Here is an 18,252-nt window from a genome sequence, read left to right on the forward strand (position 1 = left end):
AGTAAGCACAGCCCTGCCAAGGAGAACCTGGGGGTGCTGTGGGTGAGAGGCTGGATATGACCCGGCCATGGGCACTGCCAACCCAGAGAGCCAAATGTGTCCTGGGCTGCATCCAAAGCAGTGTGGGCAGCAGGGGAGGGAGGGGATTCTGCAGCACTTCTTTGAGGATGGGGTAAAAAAACCCTGGGTTTGTTCTGCCTGGAGAAAAGAAGGCTTCAGGGAGACCTTACAGCACCTTCTAGTACCAAAAGGAGCCTAAAAGAGACCTGGAAAGATACATTTTACAAGGGCATATAGTGATAGGACAAAGAGGGAATGGCTTTAAACTGAAAGAAGGAAAGTTTAGATCAGGTATAAGGAAGAAATTCTTTACTGTGAGTGTGGTAAGACACTGCAACAGGTTGCCGAGAGAAGCTGTGGATACTCCATCCCTTTAGAAGTTCAAGGCCAGTCTGGATGGGGTTTTGAATAAGCTGATCTAGGGGAAAGTGTCCCTGTCTACAGAAGGAAGGTTAGAGCTAGATGATCCTTTACATTCCACTCCAACCCAAACTATTCTATGATTTGAAGRGTTCAGTTATCTGAACCATTCATTTTCAACAACATTCATTTTCAAAATGTTCAATAACTACCTGTTATACATTAGAAGTAAGACTTCAAAGGTAGATGTATTACTTTTAACCTAACAGCTGTTAAACAAGCCCTTTCAAGAGAGGTGAAGTCCTTCACAAATGCACAGGGAAATTAAATGCTGCATTTTCAGTAGTACTGCAACATTTTATAGCTGCTGAGAAGAATGGAAATTGCTTTCTGCTCCACACTATGATTAGACAGCAGCTGACTAATACGGTAGTTTTATTTCGTGACTGATTAAAGCATCTTGGTATTCTATTAGGTCTTCTCTTGAACGTTTTATTGGGCAGAAATTTGAACAGGTTTGTCCCAAGAAATTTCTGGCCAATATAAAGCCTGGTCCTAATGTCCTTGCTGTCCATCTRTCTACTAAACCAATGTTTTTATCATGCCCCTCTCTAAAAAGCTGCTGCTGAAGATAATTTTCCAACACACATGGCTGAGAAGCTTGTCTTTCCTTACAGACTCGAGAGCCAATACAGTAGAACATTTTCTTCGTTAAAGCACACAGCTGGTACCTTTCCTTCCCCCAACACTGCTCCACTAGTACACAATGGTATTAACACCAGACAACTCGAAGGTGCTGAGGAAAACAACTTCAGCACCAGAAGAGTTTCCCCTGCTGCATTTCTTCCCAGTCAGCCACTTGCATTATTTCAATACCACTCTCCACTTGCATGAACCACAACAATCTCCTGCCTATGCAGCACACCGCTTTTGAAAGCCTGGGACACCCACCACACGAGGGAGTCCTTGGCTGCTGTTTCCTATCGGAGCTATGGAATACCCAGTGCCAGGGCTGAGCAAGCTAACTTTTGGAAGCAATTGTTGATTATATCACCAGAGTACCCAGATAATCCTGCATCTCGTCTGGAATTCCTAAACATTCCTGTAATGTCTGAGGGTCAAACAAAACAGACAGTTAACAGTATCAGGTTTAAAAAATGAGATTTTTCTCAGTAGTCACCAAATTTACTGTATTATCATTTCAGACATATCTGGCTATTTCATTCTGCAAAACAGATCTTATTGCAAAAGACTAAGTTGTAGGAATATAACCAGTAGAAACATCAATATCACTGAAAAAAATGGCAAAAAACCTATCCTGGAAAGAAACCAAATTTGCAGCAATATTACAGTGCAGAACACAATTCTGAGGTTAGTGAAGTCTAGGAACTGAAAGCCATTGTCCTTAAGTCTACAGAAAGAGAACTCGTAAGAATTCCAGAAGACTGAGGACCTTATTTCTTTTTATCCTTTAACTTCAGCTACCTATGTTGCCTTCAATGCTTAACTCCTCCAAAATCTGTCACCCAGAGCGTAACTGCAAACTAATAGTCCATTTTCTAGTGAATAGTAATGCATTTCTGCCACCAGCCTCGATTCTGCAAACATYGTTTCCAATAAATTAAACTTGCTTTAAAGCCACAAGCTTCTGTCTCTGTGTATGAAATTAATTGGCAAAGATCCACTAAACTAGAACAAATCAGATGGGTATTTTTGTAATCAGGACCAAGTGAAGTTCACAGCAACTTGACATTAGGTTTTATTCTGCCTTCCATCACTCCTGGAGTTGTACAGGTGGGTGAAGAATGCTGCTAAAAGAGGCATCCACGACAACCTACAAAGGCCATTTACAAATTTCTCATCACAATTCATCTCATGGACTCATATAATTTTTTACAAGTCTCCTAAAACTTGAGAAGATGTGTTTCACGGCCAGTACACAAAAGCAGAAGTAGCACTACAGAAAATCCACAGCATTATGCTAAAACGAACCTAAAGGCTGCAAGTAGTAGTCCATGCTGTTCTGAAAGCAAGCCAGGGTGGCTCAGGAAAGATAATAATACTTCTAGACACCAGCAGCATGAATAGTTTAACCAAAATTCAGATAGAGGACTAAGAAACATTCAACCCTTTTGTCTGTGTGGTTTTACAATTTAAGACATTGGAATGTTCTGTGCTTGACTGACTATGCTTGACTGATCCTGCAGAGTGACAACAACACAGAGGACTTGTGAGCCAAGACAAGATTTCATTCAGCTGGTACCAAGATYTCATTCAGCTCTTTTACAGAAAAGCTGCTGCATCTTTTTAAGTCACTACTGTCATCTGTGTCTGATTAATGCCACAGAGATTACCACAGCATTATCCTGACACTGAATTAAGACCAGGAGCACACACTCAGACATGCTGCTCACTGTAGAACTGTATCATCTGAAACTCCCTACATGGCTGTGTCTAACASGAAGAGCTAAATGACTAAGTAAAGAACACCATCAATGTTACCTCCTTTCCATTTACTTTTTACTTAAGTTACTGTTCAATTTCAAACTAAGTTTCAGTTTTTGTTAAGGCTTGAAATGCATTTTAAAAGCAGCTTAGCAAAAGAGGCAAACTGCCTAAGTCATTGAGCAATCCCTAATTTAAYTGCAGTTTGCTTAGAGTTCCAGCAGATGGATTCTATTTACTGAACACACAACTCATACATCACTGAGCAGGCAAGGCTGGGCAGCTTGCACAGAAATACCTGTAAAATATGACCACTACTAGATTTCAATATTTGATACTTCAATACCTTTCTCCAAAACCATTTCTTAGCTATCACTTTAAATCTGGAATTATCTTCAAAGTTGAAGAATCACAACACAATGAAAAGGATCAAACCCTGATCAAAGTATTTGACAGTATATCCCGCCATAGAGTAAGCAGATTATGTCTTATCTCAGCCAGGTTCAACTCTTAATAATATGGTGCTGTCATACTGCCTTACAGCTTATGGTACTTCACCATATGCGAGGAACAGCCTCACCTGCTGCTTCATAACCATGAGCTTGTTGATGTGGATAMAGAAGTGATGGTGCAGCTCTGGCTCTCCTCTGCAGGAAGAGGAGAGAGCCAATGGTAGAGGATACCATGGATGCTAACAATTACATGAACCTGATAAAAAATATTCAGCAAGCCAGAAGAGACATTAACTGACAGTTACTAACAGAGATAACCATGTCCAAAAAAATCAAATCTCAACCCAARACAGCATGGTTGAAAGCACAGACTGCATGGAAAGGTGCATGCTGTTGCACAAGCAAAAGAAGCAGCAAATGCTTATGGACACAACAGGAGGAGGAACAGTAACAATCTTGCCCTATTACTGCCTTGTGTTCAAACAGAACTAGTGATAGCCACAACCTACTTGAAATAAGGAAAACTGAACCAGACACACAGACTTTCTTACAAACCAGTTTGTCATACTACAAGGAGAAGCTTCTTACCACTCCAAGGTGAAAGAACACCACAGGATTTGCCAAACAAAGTACTTTTTTGAAAGCTATCTTTACCCTTTAATTTTTCCCACTATTAGTAGTAAAGATGTTTCAGGCATCTCAGTTTTTTCTTTTGCAGTCAATTTATTCCTTGTCAGGAATACAGGCAGCAGTATTAAATGTTCTGCTTTGTTGTACCTGCACAATCACCTTATATGAACAAGTGGATGTAAAGGGCTTTGTTCTTCTGCTGGGGTGTTTCAAAATGAGTGGCAATGTGCTCACCCAAGTAAAAAAATGGCATGACACTTTGTTGTGGTTTAAACCCACACGGCAACTGAGAACACACGGCCACAACTGGAAAAACACCCTCACATCCCAGCTGAAAAGCAGAGATTTAAAAAAAAAMCCAACAAAATCTTGCCAGTGAAAACTGGTTTAGTAACTGAAACAAAGGAAAAKGTAATACTACCAATAAAAGAAAATAAAAAAAAGGAGAGAAACTCCAAGAAAAGTAATAGACAATAAAACTGCTCACCATCTGCTGGTTCATACCCTGAACTGTGATCAGGCCCCTTTCCAGTTAACTCCCRCAGTTTATTATGTGGATATGAGGTTCTTATGGTGTGGAATACATCTGTGGCCAGTTCAGGTCCCCTAATCTGGCTGTGCCCCCACACCTGCACACTGGCAGAGCATGAAATACTCAACAGTCCTTGACACAGAGTAGGCACTACTCAGCAACAGTCAAAACATCAGTGCTTTATCAACACTATCCTCATACTGACTCCAAAACACTGCACTGCACCTGCTGAGAATATGTTAGCCAAAACCAGCACACAACTTAACGTAAATGCTTTTCCCAAACATCACAGAAACACATACTACTTTGGGACAGTTGTTTCATTTTGTTTTTTGCCCAGGTTTTATCTGCTACTTAATCTCAGAGTTTTGAAAGCTATCCTGGAATGTGTCATGATTACCTAAGTTTGAAAAATATTTCCCTGCTCTAGTGAACATTTTTCATAAGTTAACTTCCAGTGCTGGGTCTCATGACATGGGGAGCATGGGGGGGGGGGGGAGGCTTGGGGGATAAAAAAAAAAAAAAAAAAAAAAAAAAAAAAAAAAAAAAAAAAAAAAAAAAAAGATAAATTGTCCTCAAAACATAAAACTTCTTTCCCTAGCTTAAGTCTTAACTGTAAACTCAAAAAATACCTGTTTGCAAGTATGTCCAAGGGGAACATCCTTTTTTCAAGCTTTAAAAGATGTAATTATCAAACAAGAACAACTGCTAATCTGCAGTACTAAGTGGTTGGAAAAGGCCATTTCTCTTTGCAGTTGGCAAATAAACACAGGAAAAAAATATGCTGAGAAAAACTTAAGTTTTTTCATTATTTGAAACTGGAGTATGTCTCCACAAACTAATTCTCACACAAACACAGCTAAATTCCTCCGTAAGGAAGCTTGCCTTTTTTATTTCAGAAGGTGGTGCAGAGGAGTGGGGAAGTGAAATAATCAATGCATCTCACTATATATGCAAGACTTCGTAACAATTGTGCAGCACTACTAGGCTCCAAGTGCATTTCAAAACAAGTTTTGGTTTAATGTGCACAAAAGCCACAACTACCAGAAAGACTATGAGAAAACCAGCAATTCTTACTTTCAAGAGATCCAGAAACTCAGAAGACAGGAAAGAATTCAAATTACAAATCCCCTTCTGTTTTAGTCAGTTCTACCAAATGCCTCAAATAAAAAAAAAAAAAAGATGAAAACAAAGTAATTGCAACAGCTGGTTAATAGTTTAGAAATTTTGCAGATAAGAGCTGTGTCTTTAACTGTGGCAGCCGGTAGATTTACACAAAAAATATTAAAGGAATCATAAAATGAAATACAGGATTCTGAACCCTCTCAGTTATTTTCTCTTCACTGTGGATTAAAGCATKAGGACACTAAAACCACAGACTTGCACACTTCTCTTCTGTGGCATTCTACAGCTTTCTATCTACTTCTACTCTGACCTGACATACTCCGGGATGATAAAATTCCCTAGAAAATAGTATAATAAGCCCTTTTCTGCAGTTGTACACAGAAAACCACAATGGCAGCCTGGCAAATTTTCACAGTAAGAGCTGCCAGTTGAAGTCGCATGATAAAAGAAAATTACATATATTTTATATATATATATATATATAATAAACACATGGAGCTACGAAGTTCCTTGCATGTATTTTAAAATCTTGCTTCTAAACCAAAATATACTAGCTGCTTCAATACATAACAGACCAACCATGAATCTGTTACAACCATCTGCAGCTTCAACTCTTATTACTTATCACTCAGCTTCCAGAGGCTGAGAGAAGTATGTACTTTCTGTGGGGACATCCAGATCCCTATAATCCATATGGCATCCTTGGTGTGAAAGAGCTCCAAAGTGTGCAGGTCAGTTATATCACTATCCAAACTGAGGCAGGCCTCACTGAAATGTACCTTTGTTCTAATCTCACCTCACAGTTACYCTGAAAGGCAGTTATGCTGTAAGAACTTCTGATTACTGAAGGTATCTCACACACACTAGCTTCAACTAGGATCAACRTTTATTCAAACAGCTGGCCTAGATCACTAAGATGTAACAGCAACACCTGCCTACATACAAAAGAGCAAATGGTGGTAAGATCACCAAACTGGCAGCCTGGGACTYGCAATGTGGAAGCAAAGAGCTCTACCTTAGCCAGAAGCACACAAGGTAGACCACATCACTACAGGACCAATGCCAGTTTGCAAACCACAATGCTTTCACAGGCTTCTTGTAAGGTATAGCAACCACTGGCAAAAGTGAACTGTGAACTGTCTGCAGAAAACTGCTAGAGAATATGTATTGCATTAATCTCCACCAAAAACCACAGGGCTTGCCAAAAAGCAGAGTGATCTAGTGATGTTCTGATTCACTACATTCAGAAAGGTCCCTAATTGTATTCAGTCATATAAAAACAACTGAAGTTTTAAAAGAGCCTATCCTTGCTTATGCTGTATATTGAGATCAAATCATTAACTCAGGTTAATATATAGATGAATAATTATTTTAAAAATAGCTTGTTTTCACAATGTTGGCATTAAGAGCAAATCCCTGGCAGGTTTAGTCTAACAGGTCTTTTCTATCTTTTTTACTTGTAAAAACAAAGCCTAAGAAAACAGTGCTGTGCCTGTGTAACAGCGAAAATCTTGGGGAAATGCAAAGTAATTAAGTGCTATCTTGAATAACATAAAGTGAAAMAATTTCCTTCATCCTTACCTGTTTACATAACTCATTTCCAGGAGACATGCAGAGTACAATAAATTATTCAGTTTACTATGAAAAGGCACAGTAAATGCTGCCAAATCTGTTTTAGTAATATTAAAGAGCAATCAGAGAAGCATAAAATACCACAAAATGGCCTGGGTTGAAAGAGACCTTAAAGATCATTTAATTCCAACCCCTGAGCAGATTTAAGTGTTAATTGTGCTCTGGATGCACACASAAGGCTTCTTTAAAATGTAACTCTTTCAGTATTATCCCTGTGGTCCAAACAGTATGATACTTCAAGCATTCAAGCTATCTAAGTAAGCCAATACTTTGCTGCTGCACTTTTCTCCAACAAGCACACAGTTAAAAAACACTTCATTAACTTTGTGCTACAACTCACCAAGGCCCCAGGCCACACCAGAAACTGCATTGTAAGAAGATCTGCACAGTTCAAAACATGAACTTGAAAATTAAGAAGGTGATTTCACCAACAACCTTCCCTGTCCCCAGAAGACCTATGCTTCAAGATTTTGAGCAAGATGCTCCAGAGAGCAGTCAATCGCCCTATACAAATATCTSTAAATTCATATAAATAGAAATTTGCTTTCAATCTCATTTAGTTTCTCTTGATATTTTAGTCAAGTTTTGCACAACGCGTTCTGCTGTCAAGACACAAGTTTTGCAGACATCACCTTCTGTCCACATCCCTGCCCTAATCATAAATGGTCAGGCTGATAAACTCTCTCATCTAGCAYGCCACTTAGCAGCAGCTAGCAAGTGACCCCGCATCTCACAGACTCAGCACACCACAAAAGAGCAGGCAGCTTCAGYTAGTTCTTCCTTTAGCTGCCAAATTACTCTACTCTTCCAGCCAAGTGCACACACATCTGATACATTAGAGTGACACTGGACYGCAAACATCAAACACATTTGGAGTAAAGGCTAAGGAGAAAGAGCTACGGAGTTTCACAAAAATAGCAAACCTGTCTTGGAACATGTTGAAGTTGTTGTGCTCTGTTCATTCATGGGGTCCTCCCCATATAAGGCACTTGTACAACATGAGCAAATACCAGAAATTCAAACTATTGGAATTTTTGAGCCCTACCATGCTCAATATTTTCTTTTTGGTTTTGTCATGGGAATACTTAAAACTTTCTACACTGTAAATAAAGTAACTTTGAACACTAAGCCACACCACAGACATGCCACACTGTCTCCTCTTGCTTCCTCTGGAACATATAAAGGAAAATGATCCTGACCCTTCTGGTTTGCCTCCTACCTTATCTTCAAGGCAGTAACAAGCCTCAGATCATGAACTTCAGACTGAGGCATGACCRTATCTTTCCCCATCTTCCTATAAGGTTAGTTTAGATGCCCTAAAATTAGACTGCCATTAAGGGAAGTGAAAGGTTTAGAGCTGAAGAGAGAGCTAGCACTGCTCAGAGCCAACAGTGACAAGAGACTTGAAAGAAACTGGCAGCCCGGGCTCGACCAAGATCGCTTTTGAAGTCAGGAGTTTTAGACATGCAGTAGCACTGACAAGGCACAAGGTTTTCAACAGCTCTGCCCTTGCCAGACACTAACATTTACAATATTATGATAGAAAGAGAGAACACTACAGAGGCTTACAAGTTTCATATGTTCTAGATTCAAGCAGCCAATCAGACAACACACATTGTACTGCTTCTGCTGAGAAGACAAAACAGGTTTCACTCCATGACCAAACGACTGCTGTATAAATCACAGCAAGTATAAGGGCCATTTCTAAAGAGATCAATGTTTCAGCTGTGATATGCTGAAAGAGGGCACTCACCCCTCAGAAAGGAAAATCCTTCTCCAAGTCATGGCATCCACTTTTCCGGAAGCCTATAATTTAGCACTGTGACAAGTGTTTCCCCTGACTGTACTAGAGGAGACTGAGTGCTTCAAAAAGCAAGGATCTGACAGAGCAGAGTCCCTCCTGACACTGCACTGACTATATTTGCACATACATGGCCCACACTGAATTGTGACCAGTGAACAACACAAGCTCAGGCTCATATGACATCATGTCCAAMTCTAAATCTTTTTCTATTTCTCTGACCAACTCAGAATCATTCACATATATTACCATGGTACTTCAAAGAAAACAGAGAACATGCAGGAGAACTGAAACTCTCTGTACAAACTTTGGCTGCAAACATCATGACACAGCTGCTTCAACAACTTTATGAAAGCATTCAATTTTCAGGCGTTTTTTTTAGAACTATGATTCTAGACATCTGAACTGTGTGGTGCATTTTACATCTTCACTTTGCAAAGCATGGGAGCTAGAGAACATTTCCAAGTATCTGAGAAACTATTATCTTCAAGAGGACAAGATGAAATTTGGCCAATTAAACAAGATATTMTGTTAGCATTAGTCTTATAGAAATAAATGTAAGAGATACAAATGTAACCCTTCCTCCACATGAGTGTCCATCACARTGCACAGCAGACTAGACTACAGCACTCTGAATTGTACTCCAGACTACAGAAGTCTGAAAAACTTAAGGGGTCACATCAGACTTGAAGACTTTTACTCTGTGAGCCTATAACGTTGACCATAAAGAAACACCACCACAACAAAACCATAGCCACAGGCCAAACKTTTTGGAAAAGGTATCTAAGAGGATCAGGCTTTCAACCAACATGTAAGTTTCACAGTAAGGCAGCTGGATCACACTCGACAAAAATGCCATTTAACAGTGGTCAGCAGAAATGTTAGCAGCAGAAAATTAATCATTAATCTTCTACGTGTACAACTGAAATTGTATGAAAGAATGCAGCTTTTTTTTTCCTAAGGAGAGTCTCCTTACCCCTCATGTCAGTTTAATCATCACTTTTTTACCTATATTCAAGTTTCAGAAAACTGGGTCAAGAAAATGTTTACCATATCATGGTATCTCTTACATTTTAAGTGGTAGCTACTACTGTCTCTTGTATTTTTTTCAAAACTGCTAAATCCACCGATCCTGTGCAAGCAGGGAGCATGTGCTTTCAAATACCTTACCAGGAGGAGTTTCAACAAGTTTCATCCCATTTTATMCTCTTCCATAACACTTAAAGAGTATTTTTAGCTTATTTTTTATAATTATACATGCTTAACATTCGATTACAAAAAATGTTATCATTATATGATGTTATCTCTGCTGCCTTTAAATATGTAGAAGCACTTAAACTAAATTAAACAGCTATCTAGAGTGGCTGACTGGAATTCAGTCGTGSTGCTTTATCAAGACCAGGGTCTCCTCACCTATTGTATAACTACAATTAACTCATGTGGTAGTTTTGTAATTTGTATTGACATACATCTGCATTAGTCAAAGCACATAAGAGTTAACACAGACTCTAAAATATCTAGGCACAGTGACTCATTCCTGACAGATCCTCTGGTTAGCAAGTGAAGATAAAGTGAMGTTCATGACCCACTTATCAGATACTGTTGTCAGTGGGAATCTCACGAAAAGAGAGACTCTTGTTCAGAAACCTTTAAAAACTTTAATAGTATCAACATTTAATTTATTTATCTTCAGTAAAACAGGAAAGCAGCAATCAGCAATTTTAATTCTTATTAATGACACTTTAAATAGTTTACCACTAATAGAGAAGGCAGATTTCAGCTTACTAACATTGCCCCAACTGATGCCCATGAAGTGCAAGCTTGGAGATGACCATCAAGAACCTTCACAAATCAGTTTTCTCCATTATCTTACTCACAAGTAAACCCCTAGCTAAGAATCAATAAAGTCATCAGGACTTGGACTTCACTTACTAATTTCATGCGAGCAGTTTGAAGTCCAAGGTGCCTCCTTCCCCTCTAACATGTTTTCCAGAGCAGGAAGGACTTGAGGTTCAACTCCTCTCAATCCTAAAGAGTATGGACAGCTTCAAGGAAATGGGCACTCCCACCTCTATCTGGAGGTGTCCCAGCCCATGGCAAGGAGGTTGGAATCAGATGTTTATAAAGGTACCTTCTAATTCAAACCATTCTTGCAATTCTACGATCATGCAAGTGCACTTCAGTGTTGCAGATGTGATCACAAAGTGGGTACTAAATAAAGGGTGGGAGATGACTTGGTTCAAATCCACCAGGTGTTAATAAGTATTTAAGATGACAGTGGCCTTGATCCCCCTGACTTTCAACCGATGGCACTGGAAACGCAGTAAGAGTAACTCTGATTGTCAGGAAAGGACTGTGGTTTCTAACTGATAAGAAACTGTGGTTTTTAATTTCTGCATAGATGGAGAGACCTCACACGTAGTCCCACTGTATGCCCTTTTGGGGTAAAAAGTTGATCTCTGTCCCAGGGATCTGTGGGCCTGGCCCATCAGCAAAGTGGTTAGGAAGTGAAACAGCCTTTGACAAACTTGCACGATGTTACCACCCTAAGCCAAGGACAAGACTGGATTGGCCCCAATGTGCTGCCACCGAAATCCGCTCCAGAGCGGTGAAGAAGTGAGCCACTACAGACCTAGGTCATTCCATCAGTATAGAACTGCATATTCTATGCTACCCTAAACCTACCACTTAAAAATATTCATCAAGTGACCAGCACCTGTGACAGCTCATTTAAGAAGGACAAAAGAAGTATTTTAACATAGGAATGTAACCCCAATAGAACTCCAAAATTCATGCCAAACCTCTCCCTTCATAGAACCTGGTAATAATCCTGTTTTGAATTTAGAAGGAAAAGAAAAACTTGCTTTTCAGGAATTCTCCTTAGAAAACCTGAAAATGAGTAAGAACAGGACTGAAACTAGGGAGCTTTCTCCTCAGCATCTACAAACACAAGGTTATCTTGCTCCAGGCTACTTAAATCACAAGTATTGCTCCCAATGCAGTTACAAGGTCAGATACCGTATTTCTCAATAATACTATAATATAAGTATATTTAATAATACTAAATATTATAATACTAAATAATATACTAAATATAGTAATATTTATATTATAATACTAAATATATATAATACTAAATTATATAATTATAATACTAAAGCCTTTTGGAACAAGACTGATGCAGCAATTTTGTTGGCAGCTAAAAGTATGCTTCAAAGCTGAGGATCTTCTCTCTGATAAAGCAGATAAACTATTTCCAATAGTTTCAGCTCTAGGGTTCTCAGATCCCGAGAATGTAATTTAAATTCAGGATCCTTCTCAGGCATCACTTCATGCTATATAAAAAACATCATACCTTGGAACAAGAAGTCTACAATCAAGTCTAGCTCCATTCCCAGGTAAGGAACCTTAAAACTACATGGCAGCAATGGCGCRCTTCTGGCACATAAAACATCAGACCTATCATATAAGGATGTGGACAATTTGGATATTGATCATTAAGACGTTGAGGGTCACTTCAGTAGCTTGTGAAGTCATTCATAAGCAATTTTGATAAGGAATGCTAAATACGTGGGATATACAAGACAGAGACAAACACTGTGAACAGCCATCCCAGCAACTGATGAAGTACCAGTTACATCTTTCCATTCCCACAACAAAAGGTCAGGAAACACCTAACAAAGGGACATTTAGTTTAAATGCATTGAAGCAATTTCCTACAGAGAAAACAGGCTTGTTTCCTCCATCAACCAGACTTCACCTGAAGACAGCAAGCTATGGCATGAGTCCAGTCTTGTTTTTCTGGCATCCCCAAAACATCTGTATTCTTCACACTGAAGAGCAAAGACTGCTTTGAGATTTAGTCAGCCCAGGAGGAATACAAGCAGTGATTTCAGTATCCCAGACTACCATGCCAAAGCAGGCTACTTCAGGTTTACTTATTCCACTCCCTAACATCTTAAGAACAAGTCATATKCTGCGGGAAGAACTGCTGGTTATTCAGACATAGGGGAAGCAAACCACATTCATCCAACAGAAGTCAGAGACTGTTGTGTAAGAAGGAAGCCAGAGAGCATATATTGATTCAAGTGTGCATCCTAAAGAAGTTGTTAAGTGCTGCAATGCAAAAGCAGTTTAATCTATGAAGTAAAGTAATCAGCCCTTTTTCCAAGGTACAAGCTTCATTACCAGCATCCCTGAAAAGAAGCAGCTTTGCATCAACAAGAGCTAAAGCCTAACTTCAATAAGGTTGAATTAAAATTCAAGGAAACCTTGTAAAAGCATCTGCTTTTCCACATGTGAATCTTCTGTCCTAATGCTCTAAAGCTCAGGTTTAAATATTCTGTTAGCATTTATAGCACTCAAACTAACCTAAATGAAATGCAAATACACACGCTTCATTTTTTGATATATAATCTAAAAAAAAAAAAATCATTAATCTAAGTTCCTTCTGACTAGCAGCATCAGCATCAGTTCCTTCTGCCTTTATTCCATTACTTTAAAGAATTGCAGAGCACCATCTTGGAATGGTACTTGGAAAAATGGCAAGATGCAGGAAATTCCCAAACTAACATACCTGTTATTTTGTCCCTGACGAGCTTGCAGGATTCTATTTCCCCAATGCTGCCAAACAGACTCTTCAGTTCTTCTTGGGTCATGTTCTGTGGAAGGTAGTTGACTATTAAATTGGTCTTGCTATCTTCTGTGTTCCCAGAATCAACTGGTGATGAGCAATTGTTTATAGTGGCTGAACCATGGGCTGCGTTATTACAAGTTGGTCCATTAGACAGTTGTGTTTCCATGGCAGCAATTACCTGCTGAAAAATACAGAAAACAAGAACTATCAAAATTTGTATTTCACTATCTAAGGTGACAGACCTGTCACTATGCAGACATTATACTGCCAAGGCCATATACTGACTCTACATGCAAGAAAAAAGCCCCAAAAGCCACCGATACAAAAGGACATTAAACTGTTAGTCAACACAACACCTTAAAAATCTGTAGGCAAATAAGCTGAATCCTCTACAAGCTCACTAAATTAATGAGCACTCAAGGTTTAGTTTCCATCCTCTGCCATTCCCTTCATTTAGGGGAATCACAGCCTTTCTATTACAGAAGTTACCAAAACTGGCCTGTTGCAAGTGTAATCGTTTCTACAAACTTACAACTGGTTACTGAAATAAAAAGAAATGCAGCTTTTAGGGTGGCAGCATTTCATTCTTTTGAGAAAAAGGTGGGCATTAACTGTATCCAAAGAATGTTTCTCATGAGAGACAGCAGAAATCAAGATTAGTACTTCAAAGAGATACTTATATGAATGTGCTGGGATGGAAAATATACTCTTCCTTGACAAAATCCATGTCAAACTTCTGTCATCACAGGCTGGAATCAGGTTTCTAAATGCTTTTACTTGATGAGACTGACAATTGCTGGTTCTTATTTCTTCCCTCCCCGAACTCTGAGAACAGTTAAGTTTGAATTCTGAACTGAATTTACTTTTAGAACACTCCAGAACTATCCTGTGCCTGGAAGATCACAGAACAGATCCTCCTAGAACCAGTGCACATGGAGAACAGGGAAGTGTTTGAGACAGCCAGAACGGCTTCACCAAGGGCAAATCCTGTCTGACTGAGTGGCCTTTCTGTGATGGAGTAGACAAGGGAAGGGCTACAGACTTTACCTGTCCAGACTTTTGCAAAGTCTTTGACACAGTCCCCTACAACATCTCTATCTCTAAAATGAAGAATATTTGTGGGTGGATTAATAGACAGMTAAGAAAGTGATTGGACAGTTGCATCCAGAGGGTGGTAGTCAATAGCTCAGAGTCTCGACAGACATCAGTGACAAGTGGTGTCCCACAGGGGTCTGTACTGGGACCAGTGCTATTCAATCTGTCTGCTAATAACAAAAATGGATYGAGTACATCCTCTGCAAGTTTGCAGATGACCTCAAGCTGAGTGGTGCTGTGGACACTTGTGAAGATTGGGAAGTACAGAGGGACCTGGCCAAGATGGAGAAATGAGCCCATTGGAATCTCTTGAGGTTAACAAGCCCAAGTGCCGGTGCTGCACCTGGGATGAGCAGATCAGAGCAACTCMGTGAGAAGGATGTGGGGGTGCTGTGAGTGAGAGGCTGGACATGACTCGGCCATGGCACTGCCAGCCCAGAGAGACAAAYGTGTCCTGGRCTRCATCCAAAGCAGCGTGGGCAGCAGGGGAGGGAGGGGATTGTGCCCCTCTGCTCTGCTCTGCTGASACCCCACCTGGACACTGCATCCAGCACAGGAGTACATGGATCTGTTGGAGTGAGTCTGGAGGAGAACCTGGATTAGATGGATGGAGCATGTCTCCTGTGATGAAATGCTGAGAGAATCTGGTTTGTTTTGCCTGGAAAAAAGAGCCTTTGGGGTAGCCTGATTGTGGCCTTTTAGTACTGGAAGGGGCCRTATAAGAAAGATAGAAAAAGAGTTTTCAGAAGAGCATGTTGTGACAGGAGAAAAAAGAATGTCTTCAAACTGAAAGAGGGTGGGTTTAGATCACATATTAGGAAGAAATTCTTTACCATAAGGGTGGTAAGGCACTTGCCCTGTGAGGCTGTGGATGCCCCATCTCTTAAAAAGTTCAAGGTCAGGCTGGAAGGAGCTTTGAGCAACYTGCATAGTGGAAGGTATCCCTGTTCATGGCAAATGCATTAGAGACARACAATCTCTAAAGTACTTTCAACTCAAACCATTCTGACTCTACTGTGTCTCACCCCAAAGTAACTTAGTGTATGGTTTCAAGGTGARATAGAAATAATTTGGAGGAGTCTATACGTGTACACAAGTACTTGTCCATAAGCTGCCACATGCACAAAAGGCACGCTGCGATCTCAGTCAGTGACTGAATCACAACGGCTGGTAAATACAATACATTTTTAATGGCAGCCTAATATCTAAGATCTGGGCAGCTTACCCTGTTGGAGACCAACTATTCAGGACAACATGCAAGAGAAAATTAGGTAAGTTAATTCTCCAGTAATACACATTTCAACACAAGAACTTCATGAAAGAAATCCRTAAATCACTGAAATTCAACCTCATATTAAACTGCTAGGAGAAGTTCTCACAAAAAAGCCTCTTGTAAAATCACAGAGTAGCATCACAACCTCTGAAGGGTCTGTCCTAACAATCCTGTTTAAAGCACCACAGGGAATCAGGGCAACTCCAAACAACTGATGAGGTCAGCTGTGTTCAGGGAGAGTGTAACTGAATTTCCTAGTAACATGACAGGGGCTAAGTTGAGTTTCTTATTAAAAATACAACTGAGACATTCCTGGGAACACATTTCTGTGTTCTGCATACAGAAGYATTATCCAAGAGGTTACTTCAGCACAACGCAAAAAAGGATACATCTATGAAGAACACTCATTAGAAAAGCRTGATCTAGTTTTCCTGAAGAGCTACAACTGGAACAACATTTTCTTCCCTTGTGACAAACTCCAAGGGGTAACCTGCTCCTGGCACTGAGGAAACAAATCCACTGAAAAGATGATAAAGTAAATTATCCCAATTAAGATAAACTACTTTTCAAAACACTAACATGTCTGTTAAAGGTAGTAGCCACAAATGCCATGCTCTGAGGCTCTGTAGGATTGCCTTCTTCCCCCTTTTGTCTTTTATTCTCAAATCTGAAGTGTTCATTGATCAAAATTAGCAGGATTTAGCAAGGACAACAAACAATTCTCACTTAAGTGCACATTTGTTTTCATGTTCAGGTGGCAAGAATGAGATCCTAAGCCAACATTCAAGTGAACAGCTGCAGTAGCCTAAGTGTGCTGAAAATTACAGCAACTCTCAGCTATAGAACCATCTGCTCTGAATAAAGTGATACTAATATGTTTTACAAATAACACATATCCCACTAACAGGCTAAAGAGAACTGTTCATAAAAGACAAAGCACTAAATATTTTTCACTCAGAAAAACAGTTTGAGATAAATCTATAGTTTTAAAAAAATTCTTAAAATAGACTGGCAAATATACTTATAAAATAGTAATCATAAATACAGAAGTATACAGGTTTTCAAAGTTACTGCAATTTAGTATTCAGACCATACCAAAACCATTTTAGTACAATACTACTCTTCAATTATCCACCRGTTATTTTCAATTACTACTAAAATCTAATTGACATTAGAAGAAAGGCAAGCCAGTGCAGCGTAATTTCTACAGATCACCRTATCATGGAAAAAGTTGTCTTGGTATGCCAGTGTGCTCTAGGCTCTCACAGAATAGGAACACAACCTACAGCCTATAATGAAACATATAAGCGAGTTAGCATTCCAAATGGACGGTTAAAAGACTTTGGTATGGCCTCAGCACTATTAAACACGTAAAAAAGTAGCCTACAGAATTTAAGAAAAGTCCCACAGACCCCAGTCCAAGGCTCTGCTGCCCACGAACCACTTCTAAGCAGAGAAGCCACATCACACAGTCTGACTGCCATGTTAGTTTGGAGTTGCCGTCTGCAATATGGACACAAAAAGTACCGTATGTTAGATTAGCAAGATAATGCAACAAATCAGTTTGCACAAATTTACAGTAATTGCATTTATATTCCCAGCACGTCCATGCAGTGTGGCTTAATTGGATTTGAGGCAATTCCAATCTAATCTTTCCAAATTCAGTTGTAAAATTATTTTTTCTTACGTGAAATAAGATGCTTATTTTTAAGAAGATTTAAAAGATAATGCAGTCTAGTTACCCCTCCATCTACCCTGGAAACAACCTCCAGAACCACACCATGCCTAAAAGAAACTAAACCACAAAACAAATTTGTAAATCTCCGAGACTGAAGAGGAAAGAAAGAAAATACAGTGAGTTCATTTTTCATCAGCACACARGATGATCATGTACTACTGTAAGACAGCTCCCCTTACAAGTCTTTCCCAGCCCACAGGAAAAGGAAATAAATGAAGATGACAAACTACTTTGTTAAAATCCAGTCTGGTCTTAAACTCCCAAGTTTTAAAAATTAAGTAAATTAAAATATTTTGCAGATGGGATTCACTAAGTGTACTTGCAATAGCTATTTAAAAGCACCATTAGACATACAAGTGGCGGTAGAGTCAAGGACTTATCAAGTGGAGTAACTGGAACAAAATATGCAGATGTTTTTCATRAGAGCATTTTTGTACCCAAGAGGCTTGTTTTTTGTTTCAACTAAAATATGA

General features: G+C 39.4%; 1 protein-coding gene across 6 annotated transcripts in view; it reads right to left on the bottom strand.

Annotated features, from left to right (window-relative positions):
• The window catches only part of ELAVL2 (ELAV like RNA binding protein 2), a 46,334-nt gene extending 28,797 nt beyond the window's left edge, over positions 1 to 17,537 (bottom strand). For 3 of the 6 annotated variants that reach the window (XM_057364964.1, XM_057364963.1, XM_057364962.1), the window contains exon 1: positions 13,614 to 15,216. In XM_057364964.1, the coding sequence (XP_057220947.1) occupies positions 13,614 to 13,839 (226 nt within the window). In that variant the 5' untranslated portion in view covers positions 13,840 to 15,216. Of the gene's footprint in view, positions 1 to 13,613; positions 15,217 to 17,453 lie in introns of those variants that run through there. The other 3 variants (XM_057364967.1, XM_057364966.1, XM_057364965.1) reach the window with 2 other exon arrangements.
• Between the last annotated feature and the right edge of the window lie 715 nt (positions 17,538 to 18,252).

This window comes from Malurus melanocephalus, unplaced genomic scaffold (genome assembly GCF_030028575.1).
Source record: "Malurus melanocephalus ecotype Western Australia unplaced genomic scaffold, MMel_1.1 scaffold_45, whole genome shotgun sequence".
NCBI classification, from domain to species: domain Eukaryota; kingdom Metazoa; phylum Chordata; class Aves; order Passeriformes; family Maluridae; genus Malurus; species Malurus melanocephalus.